Source organism: Cryptotermes secundus, unplaced genomic scaffold, assembly GCF_002891405.2.
Source record: "Cryptotermes secundus unplaced genomic scaffold, Csec_1.0 scaffold1024, whole genome shotgun sequence".
Classification (NCBI taxonomy): domain Eukaryota; kingdom Metazoa; phylum Arthropoda; class Insecta; order Blattodea; family Kalotermitidae; genus Cryptotermes; species Cryptotermes secundus.
This window is the reverse complement of record NW_019727414.1, coordinates 11,776-35,142: the sequence shown is the minus strand read 5'-3', so window position 1 is coordinate 35,142 and position 23,367 is coordinate 11,776. Positions and strand designations below refer to the sequence as shown.

The 23,367-nt window shown below is 39.1% G+C and overlaps 1 protein-coding gene across 1 annotated transcript in view; it reads right to left on the bottom strand.

The window, feature by feature from the left end:
* The window catches only part of LOC111864769 (zinc finger protein 502), a 28,616-nt gene extending 9,167 nt beyond the window's left edge, over positions 1–19,449 (bottom strand). Inside the window, exons 1-6 of the mRNA XM_033751570.1 lie at positions 19,242–19,449; positions 17,697–17,837; positions 14,502–14,654; positions 14,064–14,158; positions 7,807–8,271; positions 4,195–5,161 (exon numbers count right to left, since the gene is read on the bottom strand). Coding sequence (XP_033607461.1) covers positions 4,195–5,161; positions 7,807–8,271; positions 14,064–14,158; positions 14,502–14,654; positions 17,697–17,837; positions 19,242–19,289 — 1,869 coding nt within the window. The 5' untranslated portion in view covers positions 19,290–19,449. The remainder of the gene's footprint in view (positions 1–4,194; positions 5,162–7,806; positions 8,272–14,063; positions 14,159–14,501; positions 14,655–17,696; positions 17,838–19,241) is intronic.
* Between the last annotated feature and the right edge of the window lie 3,918 nt (positions 19,450–23,367).

Sequence of the window (23,367 nt, the reverse complement as noted above, 5' to 3'; positions counted from 1 at the left end):
ATCAGTAACTATAAGCACACATCACACTGGATGATTTCATTACAATATACCTACAACACATTCAAGAACAAGTGACATTAACCACCAGGTGTGCTTGTAAGACTGCTGTGTGAGAGAACAAGCAGAAATATTATGAAATAAGATGGAATTCTTCATTCCATTCTTCCATTCCATTCCATTATTCTTCATAAGTAGGTAGGATTATTACGTATTATAAACACACACAACAAAGCTTCTTGATATTAGGGATGCAGAGACTCAAATTATAAGAGTACACCAGTCTAGTTCAATCAAATCAAAATATGCAGCAATTCCTAATGACATCTGTTACCTTCAATTATCATTTGTCACAAAGGTTCTAATAATAATTATGAGTAACTTAATGGTAAGGCCATGCAACAGTAGGCGGTTATTGGCTGGCTTCGCTTGGTGGTGGCTTTGATTTCAGGTCAAGTCATGTGGGATTTGTGATGGACGTGGTACTGGTGCAGGTTTCCTCCGAGCACTTTGTTTTCCCCTGCCAGTTCAAATTCCACCAAAATCTCCATACTCATCTAAAATCTGGGGCTAATATAACAGGCCAACTCGCGGCTGATGCACTAAATATGCTCAGTCTAACCCCATCCCAGGAAAGGGGGGGGGGGAGAAACTAAACTTACAGCATTGGAGACTCACTATAAAAATGTTTTCCCTTTATGGTAACTGGCTCAAAGCATGTTATGGGTCAAACTATATACTGCACTATGCACTTCACTTTGTCCATTGGCATTCATCGCCATTACACGCTCCACAGACTCGAGTCACGAAAATCAAAACCTCATTATCACTTTGCCATACTGGAAGTGAATGCCACTGCACATAAATATTACTAGTACACCTACCTGTAAGCTAAACTAAAACCACCTCAACTAACCTCATATAAAACGGTTTTAGAAACAATGTTAACTATTAGTATCACCGATTTCATTTCCCGAATATACAGACGACATAGACCATCGGGCCAAATTAAAGAGCATATAACTTCATCTGGTTGCTGAAAAATCGTTTTGCAAAGCTATAACTTCAACTTAATTTTCGTTCATAAGGTAACATTACTGCATACACCGTTTAATTACAAACGCAACTGCAAGCTGTGCAGGTATACGATCCAAGATGCACTAGTACGAAGCAGCTTATTTACGAAATCACTTATGTACGCGCGCCTACCGCTACAACGGCTATAACCCTACTGCACAGGGGGAGCCAGAGCGGGCCACAGTGCCAGTTCCTGTCGTCTTAGTTCCGTCATCATTTAGCAATTTCTAGGGTTACTTGTGTTAACAGATATTGACAATATTCTGACTTCCTGCATTCGTACGCCGGTGGGAAATTCAAACGTTTGGGGTTAATACTTTTCTCAATATATGGCGGGGAGACAGTTGTAATTATAATAAGACGTTTATAAGAATGTGCTAGAGGGCATGATGGGCATTGCCTAGGGCTTTTTTGTATTTACAATTATTTTTCACAATAAAAACGTAAATGCAGTGTGTGCAGCATGAAATTATATTAATACTGTCACGTGATACAGCGTAACTATGTATGGGGTTTGGATTGGTAGTCGGATTTCTTGTACACTAACGTAACTACAAAAAAAAACTATTATCTGTCCTGCTTATAACATCTTGACATGGACAGCACAGAAAACACCCTGCGCTTCTTTTGCTATTGTTGTCTCATAACAGGTCTACACGCCACAATATATTCCATTGCTTTTATTGGGAATAATCTTATTGTTATTTTGCTTAGAAATAATACATAATAAGATTACCTTCATTTTGTAATAATTCTTACCTTCATTTTGGGGGGGGACAATGGTACACCAACTTCTCCAGACCCACTACTTTTCCCTGAGAAATTCTACAAATTGAATTTAAAAGAATGCCATCTTCTGGGATGTAGCTACCACCTCTCATGCTGGTTCCTCACTTGCGGATGTTTTTGCCCTGAAGATGGAGGAGATACATTCCTCAGCACACACAACACCTACACATCACCACATCACAGATGACAGCATTCTTCAGTCACTGCTGTGAAAACCTCAGATCCTACAAATTGAATTTGTTTACACCCACCTGAACAGCTCCCATGGGCAATTTCTATCATGGCTCCCTAACATGCAGATTTTAAAACACTTGCCAAATTTTCAAGGAACTTGGCACGAGCAATATACCACACAAAGCCATCACTTTTAATTTATTACAAACAGTAATAAAAGCACAATGGACGTGCGAACTCGTAAAGAGGAGCACAGCTGCAACAATGAACTCCGAGCAACAGATCACTGAGGATCCACCTGTCCACCTCCCTCCTCACTGTAGCAAGAACTTTGTGAGACAGAGTAATGTCATGTTAACTTAGGTTTGCAAAACGCACGCTTAACATATATTTAACACTAAAACTTAATTTTATAAATTGCAAGTTGAAGCATTATCCTCATATTCTCAGAATGATTACATAAGTGGCATCTGAATGCTCTCAGTGTACAGAACCTTCAACTTATGATGGTGTGAGCATGCTTTGGAGGCAGTAGCCGAGGCAGTTTTATCAGGGAATCTGATGGACTTATGGTGGCAAGACAGCGTCATGTAATGAGAACCCCATACTTATAACTTTTTTATCATCATGCACTAAATATAATTTTTTTATTTATTTAGTGGTTTCTCTTTTGGTTCTCACCTATCCCTACAAACTTCAGTTAAATACCACAAAAACATGCCTCATCATTACAAAAATGAAATAATAAACAATGTAAAAAATGCTGAATTATTTATACCATTCATGCACCATTAAAACACACAAAATAACAATATTCACTCCAATAATTATAATTTTCTTAATAAACCTCAATGACTTATAAGATTTCCATTAGTACAGCATATTTATGGTGGCTAATAAGCATCTTATTGCATAGACCTTTTAAAATCATACAGATCACGAGATCTTTTATGAATGTTGGATGCAAAAAATACTGGAATTTAAGAGTCATGGCAATGACTTTGAAAATGTCCTTATACTGAGAAATATATACACATTTATAGTACATACAAACATAGTGCTTGTAGCAAGACCTACTGCAAATGTATTATGATGAATATCACTGGTGTTATTCAACACTACAAATCATTCTCAGTAACAAAATTTCAAGCACTGAATCTACATAACTTTAGTTAAATATACAGAACAGCAAACTGAAATGTTAACATATACCTTGTTATGCAGAACTCTGGCTTAGAGCTTGTGATCATGAGACAGTAGGGTCAATGCTGATTCACAGACATCTGAAACCCGTTCTGTAACTGCTAAACTGTTTTGCATTATAATATTTCTTCTTCATTCTACAGTCAATGTTGAGCCCACTTGATAAATAACACAGGCTTTTCTAAATTTCATGCATGCAGAAATTCATACAAAATGGAAAAATATGCTAAGTATTTTGTAATCAAAAACTTGTCAAGTATTCATACACTCAGGGGGACTCAATTCCATATGATTCGAAAGTGCATGTAATCCAGGCCTATGCACATTTTAAAACAGAAATTAGGATTACTATTGCATGTAATACTATATGACTACATAACCTTAAATTTGGCATGACCTTGAAGTAATCACATCACACTCACTTCAAGGCTTTACTGTGTAGAACAGTCACATGTGCAAATGTTTGTCACCTTATGTATCCATTTCATCAACTGGCCGCACCATACCTCAAGCTGTTAGTCACTGGCTTCCCACCGTGGTGGCCTGGGTTCAATCCTGGGGTCTGGTCAAGTGGGATTCGTGGTGGTCAAGTGAGAGTGGGGCAGGTTTTCTCAGAGTATTTTGGTTTCCCCTGCCAATCTTCATTCCAACAATTGCTCCACAACCACCCTCACCTACTATCTGGGGCTGGTACAACAGGCCAGAAGTGGCCACAGTACAAGGGACTTAGTCCCACCCCACTAGCAATAATAATAATAATAATATAAAAAAACATTTCATCATATGGTGATAACTTCTACTGATCTAAAGATGAATATTAGTTTGTCATGATTACAATCAATACACAACCTACCCAACTCCCCAGAACTTTCACTACATCTCCACAATATTTATGACCCACAAACATTCTGATTTCCTTAACATAACAGATCAACATATGTCCCCTTCAATCTACTGGTCCAAGGCCTTATGGGTGCGTGAATGTCTTATAAAATTTGCATGTTGCGAAAACCTGTGATTACAAATTTCACATTTATAAGGTTTCTCTCCCGTATGGATACGACCATGGTCACGAAGCATTCCTACCTGAGCAAACCTCTTTCCACATACGGTACATTCATACGGTTTCTCACCCGTATGAGTGCGTGAATGGCATACAAGTTGCGCTCTCTGAGCAAACTGTTTGCCACATACCTCACATTTGTACGGTTTCTCTTTACTGTGGATACGTGTATGAGTTTTAAGAGCACAACTAGTTGTAAAGTCTTTCTTACAAACTTCACACTTATAAGGTTTTTCTCCGGTGTGTATTCGCATGTGGAACTTCAATACCCCAGGCAAAGTGAATCTTTTACCACAAACGTCACATTCATAAGGCCGTTCTCCAGTATGTGTGCGATAATGTGATCTCAACTGCGCTTTCTGTGCAAACTGCCGGTTACATACAATACATTCATAAGGTTTCTCGCCAGTATGAGTGCGTGCATGACATGCAAGCTGGCCACTCTGAGCAAATTGCCTGCCACAAACGTCGCACTTATATGGCTTCTCTCCCGTGTGTACACGCACATGTGTCTTCAGACTTCCACTCTGATAAAATTCTTTACCACATACATCACACTTAAAGGGTCTGGGTCCTTTGTGTATACGGGAATGTTCCCTCAGATGGCGAGCATTCTTATATGTATTACCACATACACCACACACATGGATTTTGTTTTGGGAATATTTATCATCATTTTCATTGTTTTTGTCTCCAATATCTTTTCTCGCATCCCCACACTTCATACAAACTGATGATTTGAGTCCTGTCTCACTTGTGATCTTGGTTACACCACCACAAATTCTGCACACATTTTCATTTTGCGTTGAAATACTGCCAGCAGGAATAACCTCTCCATAATTTGAGAAGTGTTGCAGGCTATTAGAAGAAAAATAAATTAAGATATATGTCTAGTACTCCATACCACCTCAATTAGATTAAAAATGGTCAAATTCTGAAAATGCAAACTAATTATGGCTTGAACCACACCCCTTACACATATCATTAAGTGAAATCTTACTGGTCATGCATTTCAGTACTAGCCAAGTTACAGAAAAAAACACCATATCCCATTCAGTATCAATTTTGTGTTCTATATAAGTACATACAAAGAGTAAAACGAATTCAGAAGAAAGAAAGAGCACAAAACAAACTTGTCTTATAAAATAACATCTTTTGATCATATTTCCTTCTCCAGAGGCAAGGTAAAAAAAATCTATAACCATGAAAATCATGAAAGTAGTGTACTTTATACATCAATAAAGGAATTAGTAAAAAAAAATTTAACACACTACTTATTTCATTAATAATTTCCCCTTAATGGCCAACAATGGTAAAGACATTCCAGGAAATTACATGACAGATCATCTGACTGGCATCATCATCAAGACTAACCATAAAAACAATTATGCTTTAAAACTGCACCCTAACAAAATAACAGAGTCCCAAATTAGTGTATATATGTGTAAAGACTAGCAGTGCAGTATAAACTGCAGTGACATCACCAAAACACATCCACTTCAATTAAATGTGTCCAATGCTGAATGGAATAAAACATTTTTAGGATAGTGTGAGTCTGATAATCGCCATCCAATATTCTGGGGGGGGGGAAATCATTCACATATCTTATGACACCATATCAACTGCTTATGTTATGTAGCATTCAGTAAAGTGCTGCAGAATTAATATAATATACAAGTATAGTGTGACATGTTGTGCAACGGAGAACCCCTCCCTACCCAGCAGCAACGTAGCAACTCAGGCCAAAGTGACGTGGCGGATGAGTCAGCACTCCCCTCCCCCCCCCACGGTAACGTAACGCGCAACGCACGGTGACATAAGACGGCGCTAGGTGACAGCGTTGCTAGGCTATATGCAAACACGGTGACACGGCACCGCTTCCTACTGCGACGTGACACGTAACAGGCCCACACAGCCCCTATATAAGAGAACTGCACAGCAGCTACGAGTAGTTGTAATGTGGCCATCGCCGAAGACAGTTCCGAGTTAGTTCCGAGCAAGCCTACGAGCGAGTGTGTTATCAACAGTCCTCAAGTCAGCCGACTACAGTTGGAGTATAGCAGAAGTCGCGGAAAGAAGAAATGGACATGTGTGAGATTGTGTAATTGGGAGCGTGTGATACAGCGATACCTAGCTCCCCTACTGTAAACGTGTAGACTACTGAAGACAGAGTGAACTGATTTGCGCATAGGGTTATAAATCGTGAAACCCCGCAACAGTGCAAACAGATTAATGTGATTAGGGTTATAAAGTGTGAAACCCCGCAACTGTGTGATAAGTAATTGTAGCCGTTACTTGTAGGTTGTTGAATAAACCAATTAACAATCCAAACGGCGTCTTCAGTAGCGAAACACGTTACAACTGGTGTCAGAAGTGGGATTTGGACTTACACAACACGTGACCGACAGGATTCGAACTCAAGACATGTTACACTATTATAAATAATCAGAGATACCAGAAATAATTACAGTGCATATATGAAAACCAGCTGGTGGGACCTGACTACCCTGCCCTGTTTTCAGTTCAATATTTTGCCTAATACACACAATCAAGGGCTCATAATAACATTCCTGGACCAACTTATGCGTTAAACATACACAAACAAACAAAACAAAACTCTATAGACTGTAGTCTGCAAACAAACTATACTGACCAAGCGACCACTGCTTGTCGGTGAAGTTAGTGCCAACTTATGTGGATAGAGGGTGTCGCATGGTCAGCGCAATGGATCCCCACGACCGTTAATCTAGGTTTTCTAGACCAAAGCCGCTGTTCCAGACCCACTACTTCTCAGAAAATCTGGTAGCACTGGGAATGGAACCCAGGACCTCTGAATCTGTAGCCAACAACTCTAACCACTAGACTACAGAGGCCATCATTAAACATACTCTAGAAAGATAAAATCACAGATGCTTCTGGCTTGATTCCAGCAGGAAGAAGTTACTATTCTGAATGAAATGCAAGTGTTTCTTACACGTGTTCATATTTATCACATTGTGATATCTGACACTAAGAAAAAATCTGTGTCCATCAAGGTTGCCAAAGAATTGTATGACATGCTTACACCTGAATTTCTTGCTGAACTTGACTGAACTAGAATATTTACGTGGTTCGCTCTAAGAGCAAAATTTCTACTGATGGTAAAACTCTAGCAATCCTCCATCTTTGCCTATTGGCACGCAATCCAGTAAAACAACTGGACTGCAAGAGACTTAGATGTTCTGAACTACTAAAAACTAGAGTTAAATCAAAAAACTTGAAAAATAGAAGTTAGGTTTGTGGATGTTGCATCACAACAATGTGTTGGTTCATTAATAAAAATGTGCTGGATTACTTTCCCCAGTGGCAGGAAACATACTTTTTTCCATGTAGGTCCAAGATTTAGCAAGTGTCAAGTTTCTTTCATATCCACATTTCCTACAGAGCCTCACAGAAAGGGTCCTAGTCACTAGGGCAGCCCTATATTTACTTTATGGACTATTACTTTTTACTGTATGACTCACCTTACTGTTCTGTGGATACTGGAATGTCGACTGAGGTTACTGCCATGAGAAAATTGTTTATTGCATATTTCACATTTATATGGTTTCACTCCACTGTGAATACGAGAATGATGTTTAAGTTGCCAATTTCCTGCAAATTCTTTACTACAAACATCACATTTATATGGCTTCTCGCCTGAGTGAGTGCGAGAATGTTTCCAAAGGTTGCTGCGTTGCGCAAATCTGGCATTGCACACTTCACACTTGAATGGCTTCTCTCCTGTGTGCACTCGCATATGCGTCTTCAAAAGGCTGCACTGGGTAAATTCCTTCTTACAAACATCACATTTAAATGGACGGTCTCCTGTGTGGACACGCATATGCTCCTTAAGGTAAAGCAATTTTCTGTATCTCTTTCCACACACCTTACATTTATGAGGTTTCTCTTCGTCCTCCACTTTGTCTGCTTGTGTTTTCAGAGTATCACTATGGGATGAAAAGATACATTGGGGTCTTAATATTCCAATGTCTTGTTAGAAGAATGCTACTGTTTTAGTATTCTGACTGAGAAGGCCACCACAGAACCACCTGCCTGACATGCTACAACTGTTTGGGGGCAAATTTAATTACATAGAGGATTCCACAATACTTCCTCACATGACGATCAAAGGACTCTGTGTGTGTGTGTGTGTGTGTGTATGTGTGCACCTGAAAGCCTGTTCTTTATTCTAACACAGGTATGTCACACTTGATTACATTAATTTGTTAGCCAAGTATGACAGTTCTAAGTACCACAAGCCAGTCTAATTGAACCATGTTGTGCAAAGTTTTAAATATCAACCAACAGCAACTGTCCTCTGAAACAGAGAAGCATGCTGGCTGAAAGTGTACGAGAACTTGCTACTGACAACCTCCATTTTTTGGTCCCAATAGATGGGATCCATCGTGTCTTCATTCAAATTTCATATATCATGATAACAATGACTGATCATTTACAATATTTAATCATTTAGTACAGTCATCATTAAGTTATTTATTGTTAGTTCATGCTTCCCTTATAAAATGTTGCATATATATTTCATGTATCTACCACCACATAAAATTTATATACAGTCGACTCTCGATTATCTGGGGGCAGATTAACTAGTTTGCAGCTCAACCGGGGCTACTGAGGCTTTTTTGAGGCTTATATGTTGTTTAATATTCATTCACTTTTGTTTCACATAGTGAGTTGTAACACTATTTTCGCACTAGTGTGAACCGAGCTCTGCATTCTTTGGTCCCGTTATGCTAACACAATGTTCTAAGGTAGGGGTGAAAGAATGCAAGGGTTTGTGGAAAGTTTCAAGGACAGATACACCGCCCCAGTTGGTCTCTTTGTATCGATCTTCAAGTGCGTTAGCAAAATGTCAAGGTGTAAAAGGAAGCGTGTTGTGTTAAGTATTCAACAGAAATTCGTGTGAGGCGGGCTTCGAAATGTTAAGCAGTGATGAAACCGTAAGTTCAGTGGACGTGCACCCAGAAGAGTGGGAACAAAGTGAGAATGAGGAAGAGGTGGACAGTGCTGCTAGTAAGAAATTTTAATGGTGCTGCTCTTAATCATTTGGAATCCTGCTGCAGCCAAAATGGATGGAATATAAAACGCATAGCACCAACCACTTGTTATGATAACATATAAAGGTTGGATTTACTGCAGCTGATCTGGCAAGCTATACGACTCACGGAAAGACATTTCCTCGTATTCCCCCTTTGAGAAGAAGGCAAGACCGCACAGAAGATGTTTGGTTTAAGGAAAAAAGAGCCAAATGAGAGATACGCAGTATTGGTGTGGTGAACGTGAGACAGCGTTGTGTATAGAAGAATGCTTCAATGCGTACCATACTCTGCTCAAATTCTAAACCACCTGCTTCCATTGCCGAGATACCGGGCGCTCATATTATAAGGCAAGGTTATAAAACCATCTTTTAAGATCATTTTAGTGAAAGTTTCATGCTTCAAGGCGTACCATACACTGCTCAAATTCTAAACCAACTGCTTCCATTGCCGAGATACCGGGCGCTCATATTATAAGGTAAGGTTATAAAACCACCTTTTAAGATCATTTTAGTGAAAGTTTCATGCTTCAAGGCGTACCATACACTGCTCAAATTCTAAACCAACTGCTTCCATTGCCGAGATACCGGGCGCTCATATTATAAGGTAAGGTTATAAAACCACCTTTTAAGATCATTTTAGTGAAAGTTTCATGTTCATATCTCACATAATTTAAGAACAATGATGAATAAATCATTTTCGAGCAAAATTTAAATGGTCGGCTGAATATATTACCGCCGGAGAGACACGGCAGCGGAATTTAAATGACAGCGCGAAAGGGTTAAATAGGCCATGAGATGACATAAAAATGAGCTTGAGTAAATTTAAATACAGGTAGGCCTATAGTATTATGAAGGTACAGTATTACAGTACTACTTTTAATAACATTTGTCTTAACCGGGTTTTCGATTAATCGTGATTTCCATGCCCACCATTATCCAGGATAATTGAGAGTTGACTGTACTACACACAGAATGACTATGGCATTAACTTAATTACTCATTCATCAAATTATGAAAGATATGAATTGGATAATGGAACACATATCTCGGATACAATCATTTTGGTGCACACTTGTGTGCCACACTAAACAGCATCCTTATCTTCTTATAGACATAAATACAACTTATGGGAAATAATAATTTTAGTGAGACTCGATGAAGAAATTGTCAGAATATGTACAGTCACCACACTGAAATCTGCAAAGCCATCAAAGGAGACTGGCATGTTAGTTCCATAACACACAACAATAATTGCGAGCATGCTGAAAAGACTTCATTAACAGTGACCATAGATAGACTCTAAAGGGTTCTGACAATGGTGTATAATACTCAGAATTACTGGGCTCTTAGACATTATCCATTGTCTGGTATTCCAGAAACAAGAAAAAACAACATTGCGGAAACTGGATCTGCTGAGGTTACCTCTTTCTAAGGGACCCAACACAGTAGATGTCTTCCACCCCTCACCTGACGATGGAAACAGATCCAGTTTCTGAAATGCTGTTTTCTAGTTTCTAGACGTTATATTTTAGCATCCTGTTGCACTGATTTTCATCCATTATATGTATACAGTGGCCGTCTTGTAGTGCACTCAATTTCACCTGTCACTTCACAACATGTTTCGGCAACATAGTGAAGTGTTTACAACACTCGCAGCTAAGAAGGGAACACACATCACAAGACGCGGTTTACACAGAAAATAAGAAAAACGACCCCGTAGTGAACAAACCACATGCAAGTTTTAATTAAGACAAATAAGATGAATTATCTTAACAAGTTTTAGCGAGTGTAAATTTTATCATAGTTGACAAATACGGACTTTTTAAATACTTTTTAAATGGTGTTGTGAAAACATATGAGGGCAAGCAATGCAACTGATTGACGTTAATTGGGACACCTGATGATGGCACTATGTTGCCGAAACATGTTGTGAAGTGACAGGTGAAATTGAGTGCACTACAAGACAGCCACTGTATACATATAATAGTTTCTAGATTACTGGACGATGGAGGAAGTCCAAAAATCCAGTAGTTCTAAGATGACTACAGAGTTCAAAAGTTTCTCTAGAGATGTTAATGAAATATGGTCTGGTCAATACCCACAAGCAGAGGGATACCTCAGTCAGTAAAGCAACTAGACTATAGACAGGCAAACAAGAAATCAGGTTTTATTCCCAGGAGAAGCAAGCGATTTCTCTTTTCCATAGCATGTAGATTTGACACTGGGGACCAGGTAATGGAAACTGTTTCCCCAGGAGCAGAGGAGCCACACTACAAAGCTAACCATCATTTCCATCTATTGCTGAGGTTAAGAATTTTTGGCATTTCTGTGATGGTATATGAGCATATGCCGGAAATCCAAAATTTTATATGGGAGAGATCAATCTTTTCTCCTGTCCATATTTCTTCAGGCAATTGATCATCGTTCTGGGAATATACAATACCTACATCCTTTGTAGTATTTAGGTATTTTAGAACTCTTTTAATAATACCCAGCGTTCTCTTGTGTACCAAGTGTTAAATTGACTTAGGTAAGTCATAGCAAAGGATATATCTGGGCGCGTGCACACGGCTTGTTTCAGCCCGTAAACTGATTTTCTTAATTAGCAAACTTTATTAGACTCCCCCTTAATGTCATATCCTTCAGGAAGCTCCATATATATAACTTCTTCTAGATCTCCGTTTAAAAATGCAGTACAGACATCAAGTAGAAGATGAAGGAAATGATGTTCCATTAGAGCCAGACGGTTTACAACAATTACAAGGAAACTTGGATCGGATTCTTACTTACTGATTCTTACTTATCATTCGATCTACGGGAAACTGAAAATAACAGGTTATGGGCCCAGGATCGTATCATTGATAAGTGTAAAAAGTACAAAAGTGAAAAGTGTTATTTAAAAGTGATCCTTTGGACTGACACCGCTATCAAGACAAAGAAACACGTTTCATCATGGCCACTTGGAAGCCCTTCGCGAATATTGACAGGTTCAAAGGACGCGAAAATTATAGAGAATGGTGCTTCGATATTCAAAATATTCTAGTGATTGAAACTGTGTGGTCAGCAGTTGAAGGATATCCTGCAGAAGACACAATGCCAGTATCCATCAAGAAACAAAAGGATGAGAAAGTAAGGACATTGGAGCCCCAAGTAAAATCTTATGTCATCCAGACAACTACAGCAAAGGAAGCCTGGGACGCGTTGGAAAGAACATTCAAAGATCAGGGTGTCAATAGTTGGATAAGTATTTTAACTGATTTGTGCTCTCTGAAACTTGAGGACTATAAAAGCATGCAGGAATATGTTAATGCCTTCATGTCAATAAATCTTTGATTAGTCTCAATGGACAAAAAAAAAAAAGATGAGCTATTAGCCGCATTAATGTTAAAGGGTTTAACTAAAGAGTATTATCCCATGCGTATGGCGCTCGAAAACTCCAACGTAACTTTGACTAGTGAGCTCATTAAATCTAAGCTATTGCAAGACACTGAATTTGGTAAAAAAGCAAATTCAGATTCAGCCTTTCTGTCCACAGATAAGTTTACACGTAAACCACCAAAATGTCAAATTTGTGGTAAGCTAGGCCATATAAATAAAAACTGTTGGTTCAAAGATAAGGATAAGGCGAACAATAATAATCATAACAATCAGCATAAGCAAAAATTTAAGAGCAATCAGTCTTCTAAATCAGTTAATAGTACTGATGAAAATAAAGAAGGATCCGATCATAGGTGTAATGAAAATAAATGGAAAAATAAGACCAGCAAAAGATCCATGTATATTGTATCTGCCCATCATGTTAAAGTTAAGGATGATACTTGGGTAATAGACTCTGGTGCTTCACACCATATGACCAGAAATAAGACTATTTTGCAAAATTATAAAACGCATGATTCTAAAGAACATGAAATAACCCTTGCTGATGATAACATGTTAACCAGTGCAGGTTTTGGTGATCTAAAACTTACGAATGACAATTATAGCCATATCTCAGAAGTATTGCATGTACCGGGATTGTCTACAAATTTGTTGTCTGTAAACTAAATTGTAAATAAGGGTACAATTGTGTTATTCACCAAAGACTGTCACAACTTATATGATTCTGATGATTTTGAGGTAAGAGGCAAAGTTCTTGCCAAAGCATATCCCGAAAATGGGATTTATTGTTTAATACCAAAGCTAACATGACCCAATCTGAAAATATAGCAACTAAAGATAAGATTAATGCCAAAGAGAAAAATGACAAATGTGAAAAATCTTGTATTAATACTGTAAAGAATGAACAAGTTGCAAGTACCCAGCAAGTTGATGAACAACTGTTGTGGCATAGGCGTTTGGGCATTTAAATAGAGTTAGCATGCGGTTGCTAAAAAAAGGTTTAGCTAGTGGCATCGATTTTCAAGAACAAGAAGATCAGTCAAAGAAATGTGTTCCATGTCTGGAAGGCAAAATGACAAAGAAGCCTTTCCTACAATCAACGAACAAACGGTCAAAAAGAATACTTGATCTATTACATTTTGATCTGGTTGGGCCATTTGAAGTACCCTCTTATGGGAATGTTAAATATAACAATATCTCCACACTTCCATATGTCTTTATGGCACAGAGCTTAATTAAGTATGGGGGTACAGGGACTATTACCTTTAAAAGTAACGTTCAATAAGTAAGAACCTATGTGCTCACCTGTCCTGACATATGTCATGATCTTCCACTGCTCCATCATTTGATTCTTCATCTTTCACCTCTTCCTTGACTGCTACAAAGCACCAAGGCTGTATCTGCAACAAGCGGACAGATGTATACCTCTTATCAACAGGATTCTGAAGCAGCAGCACAGGGCCTTTGAGAGTGTAAATTCAGCAATTAGTAAAATCTTTGTGCAATGCAACATAACTGGAACATTTAGGAACTGAGGTTCTCACATCTTCTGGGACATAATTCCATGCAGTCCATTGAAAATCAAGAGACGTTTCAGAGGAACATGTCAAGTCCACCTTCAGGGTCAAAGAATATGCCAACAAGGAAAACAGCATGAACCAGATAGCAAGCAGAGCTCTGTTACCTGCTTACAGTTCCAATACAACAGTTGCTGCACACAGTCAACTTCACAATCTTACCCACCTTTGTGTCTTCCTCATTCACACCCCTTGTGGATTCTCCAAGAGGATCTTCCTGATCTGTGCCTCCTGTTGGTTCTTCAAGAGAATTTTCCTTCATTTTACATGGCTCATCAATATCTGCATGAGGATCCGCTTTGGTTTCATTTGTATTATGCTGTGAAACAGTATTACTATTTTCAGCACAAGAAAAAAATATGTTTTTACTATAAGTTCCAAACAATACAATTCCTGTATGAAATGAATAAATTTATGCCTTTTTTTTTACTTTACAACATGTTCAGCCATTTTAAGCCCATCATTAGGAAAACATTTTACATTCACACTCCCAATGCTTACACTTTAGGAGGGTCTTATGTATTATTTACAGCATTAATGCCAGTTATAGTTCATATGCAAAACAGATTATTGCAAATAGGGTTATAAAGTGTAAAACCCCGCAACATTGTTATAATTAATTGTAGCCAATAATTGTAGGTTGTTGAATAAACCAATTAACAATCCAAACGGCGTCTTCAGTAATGAAACACGTCAGAAGTGGGATTTGGACATTCAAACTCAAGATACGTTACAACTGGTGTCAGAAGTGGGATCAAAATTATACACGCGAAGAGAACATGGAATCACAGCAGATGATGGAACTCCTGTGGAAGCAATTGAGGGCCAAGAGAGAAGCTGCCGAGAAAAGGGCTGATGACAGGTGGAAAGCCTGGCGAGGAAAGATGGCCACCATGCGAGAAGAGCTGGTCGCAGAAACGGAAGCCACCTGAACAGAAACAAGAGCTATCCAAGCAAGGACGGAAGCCATGCGAGAAATAATGGGCACCAGCCACATGGAGATGATGTACGCATTTAAACCTGAAAGAGACGTAAAGACGATAGCCTGCCAAGAGATGGAGGCACATTTAGAAGAAGAAAAGCCAGCCCCAGTGGACATCAAACCTGAGGCGAAACAACAAGAAGAGGTCCCTGTAGACGACGTCACAGTGATAGTGGTCAGTGAACCTGAAGATGAATTGATGCCGATTACCCAGAAGGAGATGGTGGCCTGCCCAGTGGACAGGAAACCTGCGGCTGCACAACAAGAAGAGGTCCCCATTGCAAGACCAGTCGGAGAGACGATGGCCTGCCGAGAAATGGAGGCACATCCAGAAGTAGAGCCGGCCTCAGCGAACAGGAAACCTGAGGCGGCAGAACTACGAGAGGTACCCGTACAAGATGCCGAAGTAATGCCGGTTGGAGAACCGAACAAGAAAATGCGCAGGGACCGACATCGACGAAATATAAAGAATTTGACATGGGAAAACTGTGGACCCCGGATGAAGTTGGCTGCCCCCTGCAGGAAGACATCCCGTCGCGCGACAGTGGCATGATGTTGGAGAAATGCCTTCAAGAAGGAAATTCCCCTGGGAAGATTCGGATGCCAGCAGAAAGAAGTGACCACCACCAGAATAAAGATTACACCCTGTGTAGGACACAGGCGTATGGGACAAAACAAGAATAAGGTCGCACCGAAAATCACCAAGAAACGGACGTTCTGGAAGAGAGTGTGCAAAGGCCCGGAACGCAACACTGGCATCAGGAACCGAGGCCTGAGACAGCAACTACAACGCAGAAATGAAGTGAAGGACCTAGGCGGCGGACAGCCGCAATAAGTGAAGAAAGCAGACCTAAGGAAAACTGCAAGACTGCAGATCGCCAAGCGAGTAGCCGGATTTTCTGTCGGCCTACGACACGGCAAGGATTGGACCTTGTGGAGGGGACGACCCCCTCCAAAACGGAAAAAGAGACTTTAAGCAGAGGAGGAACCGGTAATGTAGAAGAACCGGCCTCCCCAGAGAGAGTGAATGTGCCATGGGAGAAAGCGATGGATGAATGGGATACAACTAGATCTTCTGGCGAGCTGAAAGGAAACCGCTCAAGACGAGTTGGTCTTAAGAAGGGAGTGGTTGTAACGGCCGGAGAACAGATGCTGCAAGAACAGCCTCCGAAGCAAAGGAATGGGGATGCACCGTTAGGCTATTCGGGATGAACAGCCTTAAGGAGGGAGCAGTGTGACATGTTGCGCAACGGAGAAAACCCCCCACCAGCAGTGACACAGTGGGTGAGTCAGCACTCCGTCATCCCCCTCCGCATGGTGACGTAACGCGCAACGTGCGGTGACGTAAGACGGCGTGAGGTAACAGTGTTGCTAGGCTATACGCAGACACTGTGACGTGGCACGCAATGACGCTGTTGACGCGGTCAACAGACAACAGCGAACGGAATAAAGGCCGGCTGAGCAGTAAGCGTGAGAGAGTTGAAATGTGGCCATCGCCGAGTTCAGTGTAGTCAAGTTAACTTGTAGCTGTCCCCGGAGAGAGTTAAAGTGTATCAGCGCCGAAGACAGTTCTCCAGTCAGCAGCCTACAGTTGGAGTATAGCAGCGCTTGCGGAAAGAAGAACCGGATGCGTGTGTAGTTGTGTAATTGGGAGTGTGTGATACAGTGATACATAGCTCCCCTACTGTAAACGTGTAGACTACTGAAGACAGAGTGAACTGATTTGCGAATAGGGTTATAAATCGTGAAACCCCGCAACAGTGTAAACAGATTATTGCGATTAGGGTTATAAAGTGTGAAACCCTGCAACTGTGTGATAATTAATTGTAGCCGTTACTTGTAGGTTGTTGAATAAACCAATTAACAATCCAAACGGCGTCTTCAGTACCCAAAACACGTTACAATATATTACTTAAAATTAATTTTAATATAAAATTCATTTAAAATAAATAAAATTGATTTATTATTGTAGTTGTTGTCTCCTGTTGTAGTTTAAAATACCGTTGGTTTTGGGTTACTTATAAGTGGTCTGCTTTCATATCAATGTATCATTTGTATATTAACACATGTATTTATTATTAAAATTTTAGTCATTATGGCTGTTGATTCACAGTGGAACAAGATCTTTTCTTGTGTGATCAAGTGCTATTCTTAATATGTGTGGGTTATTTCTGCATCTATTGGCTTTCTTGTGTAGTAAATGTTATTGTGAATGGTGTTGTGTCTTGGACAAGTGATATATGCAGCTGATCAATCTCTCATGCACTCTAAAAACTTCATTATAAAAAAACACTCTGGAATCAGGGACACGGTGTCTAACTGCAGCTTCCCCCATTTCCAGCTTTGCTACTCTGATATCCAATTACATTCTTTCCCTACCTCACTCTTTTGCGTAGAGATGGAGACTGGGTCTTCTGACAGTTCTTCTTTCACATTTTGCTTCAGACTTTTACCACCTAGAGACACTGCATGTGCTTCAATGTCAGGATCACATTCTACTTTGATTATATCCATGCTGTGCTGTAAAACAGTGTCACTGCCATCAGCTAATAAAATACTGTCTACCTTCTGAATTACTCTCCTCTTCCATACATTTATGTTGCACTTTAAAATGTTAAATTTCATCTGCTCTATGACCCTGAGTGCATCATACCTTATATAGACAACCTTATAGAAGTCGTGTGTGAATAAATCTGAATTTCCCAGTGGCACATGAAGACCAGAAGTATGTTGAAAATAGAATACAGCAACATTCTTCTGATGACATAACATTCCTCATTCACACACCACATGAAGTACATTCATATCCCTACCCATGCTGATTATTTTGAATGGAGTATTACAATGTGCAGAGCAAAGCCATTACCTTCCTCTTTCATGTTTTTATTGGCACATTATGGTGGATCAGAAAATTACATTAATTAAATACATTAGTGAAATCCGAGGTTCTCACAGCGGTGAGCGAAAAGGTTACTGTCTTCTCGATGTGATGCAGTGTAGTCTGGTTGAAATTTACTGACATTTTGAAGGAACATGATCATTCATTCCATCTTTCAGACAGAAGTTTCAAAGAAATTCTACACTGAACATGGAGCAAGCACATTCCTTTGAAACAGTGGTATGGATTCACAAGATTACATGTAATCACATCCAAGAAGACACCATTCTTAAATGTTTTCAGACACAAGTAAGTGTTTTAAACTGACCATTCCCTTATATACAGAAAATACTATAAAGAAGAATTTTACATTATGGTCATCATACATGTAAGATGCATTGGTACACAAAGGCATATTATGTCATCAATGGTCCATTGCACTGTGTTCCTTATCAACATTCCTACATCAGTTTCTTTCCCATTGCAGGACACAGTCTGTCAGCCATTAGCGCATTATAGGCAAGCCTGCAATATTGCATTTTTTTGAGAACTTTAAACAGTATGATTCCACCATATTTGTTGACTTCAGCATGGCTAGGTATCTGTAATACACCAAGGTTAAAACTGGTTGCGTTTCTTTGGTTCAATACAGATATTACTTGTTATCAATGTGTAAGTTTGTTCCTCTGGTTCTTCATTAAGTTACTTTCTAAGGATGCGAGGTGTGATCCATTATATGCTGATGTTGTACAGTGGAAATATTTATCACCGACATTCAATTAGGTGTTTGGAAGAGTACGGAAGTAAGGGCAATTTCTATAAAACCCAGTACAAAAGCAGAGAATTTTAGATGAAAAAGAGAGTCACAGTGCGATTTGACAAAATTCTAGGTATTGCGCCAGCGAGTTCAGCAGTGTTGCAGAAATTCAGCATTCTCTTAATAATTATATTTCGTTTCAAGTAGTGGCACAAAAGTAACTTTAAATGTATTTTGTAAAATCTACACCAAAGAGTTAAAAATTAACCTACAAATCCTCTTACATTACCACAATCACATACACCGTGCAGTATATGCCTACAAGCCTAATTTCCATATGTTACGAATGCCAGTTCTATGCAGTTCGTAGCTTACTTCTTTAACTTCGCTTTAAATTAATGAAATCGATTTCGTAAGCAATTCCTTTCCTTGTTTTCGTAAATATAAACAATCAATCTGAGTTAAGTGAGCAACGATCTGAATCGATAAAGCGTTCAAGTCTGTTAAAAAATCGAGGCTCACTTACGTGAAGTTATAAACAATTATACTATCAATAAAATGCAGTAAATTTAATCAAATTGTCACAGTCAATTACAACACATTTTAGGGTGGTGTGCGTTTTCGATTTTAGGGGCATAAAAGTTCCCATACTTAAAGAATATGGACAAAGTACGGTTAGAAACTGTTTAAAATCCCGTCACGTCCCACGCCATAAAGAACTGCAATACTACTGCCATCTCTACGCAAACGTCCACTAACTAAATAAGAACTGGGCCCCAGCACCGACATGATCCATAAAATAGTATGCTACCATACCACCCTATATGTCCCCCACCCCCCAAAAAAAAAACGCCCATTTCACATGTATAGCTAATAAGTGATTTTGCAACCACATCTCTTGTGCTCAGACGTTCTTAAAATATTGCCTCCTCCTCTTATGTTGTGGCAGTAGCCTGCTGTCTGTTAGAATGTGGGAATGTCCCACATATCAGAAATCTTGTTATGAATTTGTATCTCAAGTCACAGTGATGTGTAACAATTAAATTAATAAAACTACAGTAAAATTAAGAATGTTAAGAGTGATCAAGAGTTATATCACAGATTATTAAAAACAAACTAGAGCATTTAATACCAATTTTACAGTTTACAGAATGAGATGATACCCACAGGTTAGTGGTTTACCCAGTCACATTTAAGGGTAACTTCACAAATAAAATAAAAGAACAATGACACAAATGTAGTCCTTTATACATAGTATACCAATCCTGCAACTCTACCCAGATTCATCGACATGATCTCATGCATAACCATTAAATCTTCATTCTTAATGAGCATAACTGTCAGATTACAACACAAATTCAATGATATTCTGAATAAGAAAATTAAGAGATTATGTATAAAATATATTTCAGAGTGCACCACCATGATGTGGATCATTTGATTATACTTAGAAACCGCAATACTGTTTTCTAAACACAACTGGAACCAAAATCACCATACTGACAATCCCTTTCACTGCCCAGGACTTTCAACCAAAACGGCTGCTTACTCAAAGATGTTGTGAACAGACAATACAATAAAAGGCTAAATTGAACAAAAAAGTAGTAAAGAATTTTCTGTCCTACCAACTAATGTATATTCTGAATTATAATAAATGCTTTAACATTACTAACATGAATTGGAGTGTAACCTACTGAAGAATCTTACATTTTAGCAGACAGTACTCCAATATTAGCGTATTTGTTGTAATTCAGAATAGAAATTGTTCAGGTTCAGTTTATTCATCAGTGACTTCCAAGTATAAACATTTCTGTGTTTATTTCATCACAGAAGATCATAAAGTCTGTACAGAACTATTAGGCTTATTTTGGACTCTATCCATCTTCTGGTATATACAAGACAAAAGACCACAACATTTTGGAGACAGACCAAGTCTCTGAAACGTTGTGGTTTTTTGTCTTATATATACCAGATGATGGATAGAGTCCAAAGAAGCCTAATAGTTCTGTACAGACTTTATGACAAAAGACCACAACATTTTGGAGACAGACCAAGTCTCCGAAACGTTGTGGTTTTTTGTCTTATATATACCAGACGGTGGATAGAGTCCAAAGAAGCCTAACAGTTCTGTACAGACTTTATGATCTTCATCAGAATCCTTTCAAGTCTATCATAAAGTCTGTTTTGTTGGTAGAACAGAATGAGGACATATGACGCTTTTGCCTTAAGTACTGAAAACGACCTGCAGCAACCAGTGAAGGAATAGATGTCATAAAACTAGGAACATACAATTGACGACTAGCAGTTTTAAAAAGTGAAGACCTTGTGTTATTTACAATAAAGCCACTACAACATTATAGTTTGTAATGTTAGGTTTGCGGAAATTATTGAGCACTATTTTTCTGTAAGAGCACTGCTAACACACAAAATCTCTCCCCTTACCTAATTACCAAAGCTTATGCCAACAGTTATCATCATAAGTTAATGTTCATGTGTCCTAAAAATATAATGTTTGGAGCCTTTTGAGGTCTACATAGGGACTCTCAATACATACACAAGTATCAGTTATTAGATATTTCATGTTATCATTCATATGGTTTACATAGCACCTAATGGCACAAGGAAGTCTGTAGTATTATCAGAAAAGTTCTCATGGCATACATGTAGATTTGAACTCATGTTCACACAGAAGGTTTAATCAGTAGCACCATTTAAGTAACAGTGGTAGCACAAAAGTGGGATATAAAGTGTTATGTATAAGAGAGTTATTTTTTATTGATAAGCTGCCAAAAGTTAAAAAATATTTTTATTTCAAATATCACCTATCACTGCACACCAAACCAAGCCTTGGTACTGTCAGTTAGAAACAGCCTGTTATAAGAAGAACACATTTCTGTAAAGCTTACTGACTGATCATGATTAATAATAATATGGGGCCATGTTTTAACAACTGTTCAGAAGTAACAACGTCTATGTGAAGAGATATGGAACTGTTTTTAAAGTACTCATCATACACTTCAGTTAAATTTTTACAAAATTTCACAATCAGAAAATTGACTTACCCCCAAAAAACATCGTGGCCTGTAGTCTGCAAGCGAACTATACCAACCAAGCAACTGCTGCTTGTCGGTGAAGTTAGTGCCAACTTCTGAGGATAGAGGATGTCACATGGTCAGCACAGTGGATCCCCATGGCCGTGTATCTCATACCAGAGTCACTATTTCCTTGAAATAGCTCCTCAATTATCCTCACGAGGCCAAGTGGACCCCATTCCAGACCCACTACTTCTCAGAAAATCTGGTAGCGCCAGAAATCGAACCTGGGGCCTCTGGATCTGTAGCTAGGAACTCTGACCACTAGACCATAGAGGCGGTCAACTGACTTACCCATGAAAAGAAAAAAACATTTCTCTACCAAATTAGGTAGGTCGCACATGAGGGTAACCAATAATATAATTAATTTCTTTTTGCAGTGGCTCATTGTTTCATTTCCATAGCTGCAGATTCAAGCTACATAACATGATACAGCAAATGACATAGAAATTGTTCTTGCCAAAATGTGCCAAATACATATATAATTTGCTGCCAATTCCTCATGCCTGGATTTTAACACTCTGTGGACTGCGCACCCTTTAAAATAATTTTCGCTTTTAAACGTGGAGGACCGGTGGCATATTATTATGACTTTAGGACACTTATGTTGAAACACACTATACCTTGCTCTGGCGACACAAATACTGCGTAATAAATCTTCCGAATGTATGCTAGGTATTCAGAAACTTGACCTGGCTGGCTAGGGTCCCTACTCCAAAAGAAAATAAACTTTGCCCCCTCCAGCCATTTATATACCATGCAGGAAGTTAGTAGAGGGAAATATGTTTCAAGGACAAAAGCAGCTGAAGGCAAGCAATCTCTCTGACTTGTTTTCCAATGAGCTATCCGACATGCCTTGTGGAGTTGTAGTGATTAGTGACTCAGACAGTGGAAATGACAGGGGTCAACAAAGAATTGTGGCCACAGATAATAAACGTGAAAGCTGCCTTGTGGCTTATAAACTGTGCCATTTTCAATTCATTTTTGGTTTACAAAAATTTAAACCCTGATTCTAAATTGAAATACAAAGCATATCTGGTGAATGTGGCAAAGGCTTGGGCGACAGCCAGATGGTGGCGGCAGAACCAGAGTCAGACAGACTTAGTGCGACCTAAGCAGCCTCTGTAGTCTAGAGGTAACGTTTCCACCTCATGACTTGTAGTACGCGGGTTCAAATACTCGGCGGAGTTCATCGAATTTAGGGCGGGAAAATTCAGGGAAAAAGTCCTCCGGGAGGGACTTTAAGCCGTGGGTCCCGTGTCGTAGCTTTACGGCATGTAAAAGAACCTCATATCTCCTAAGGAGGTCACTGAGCCAAATTAC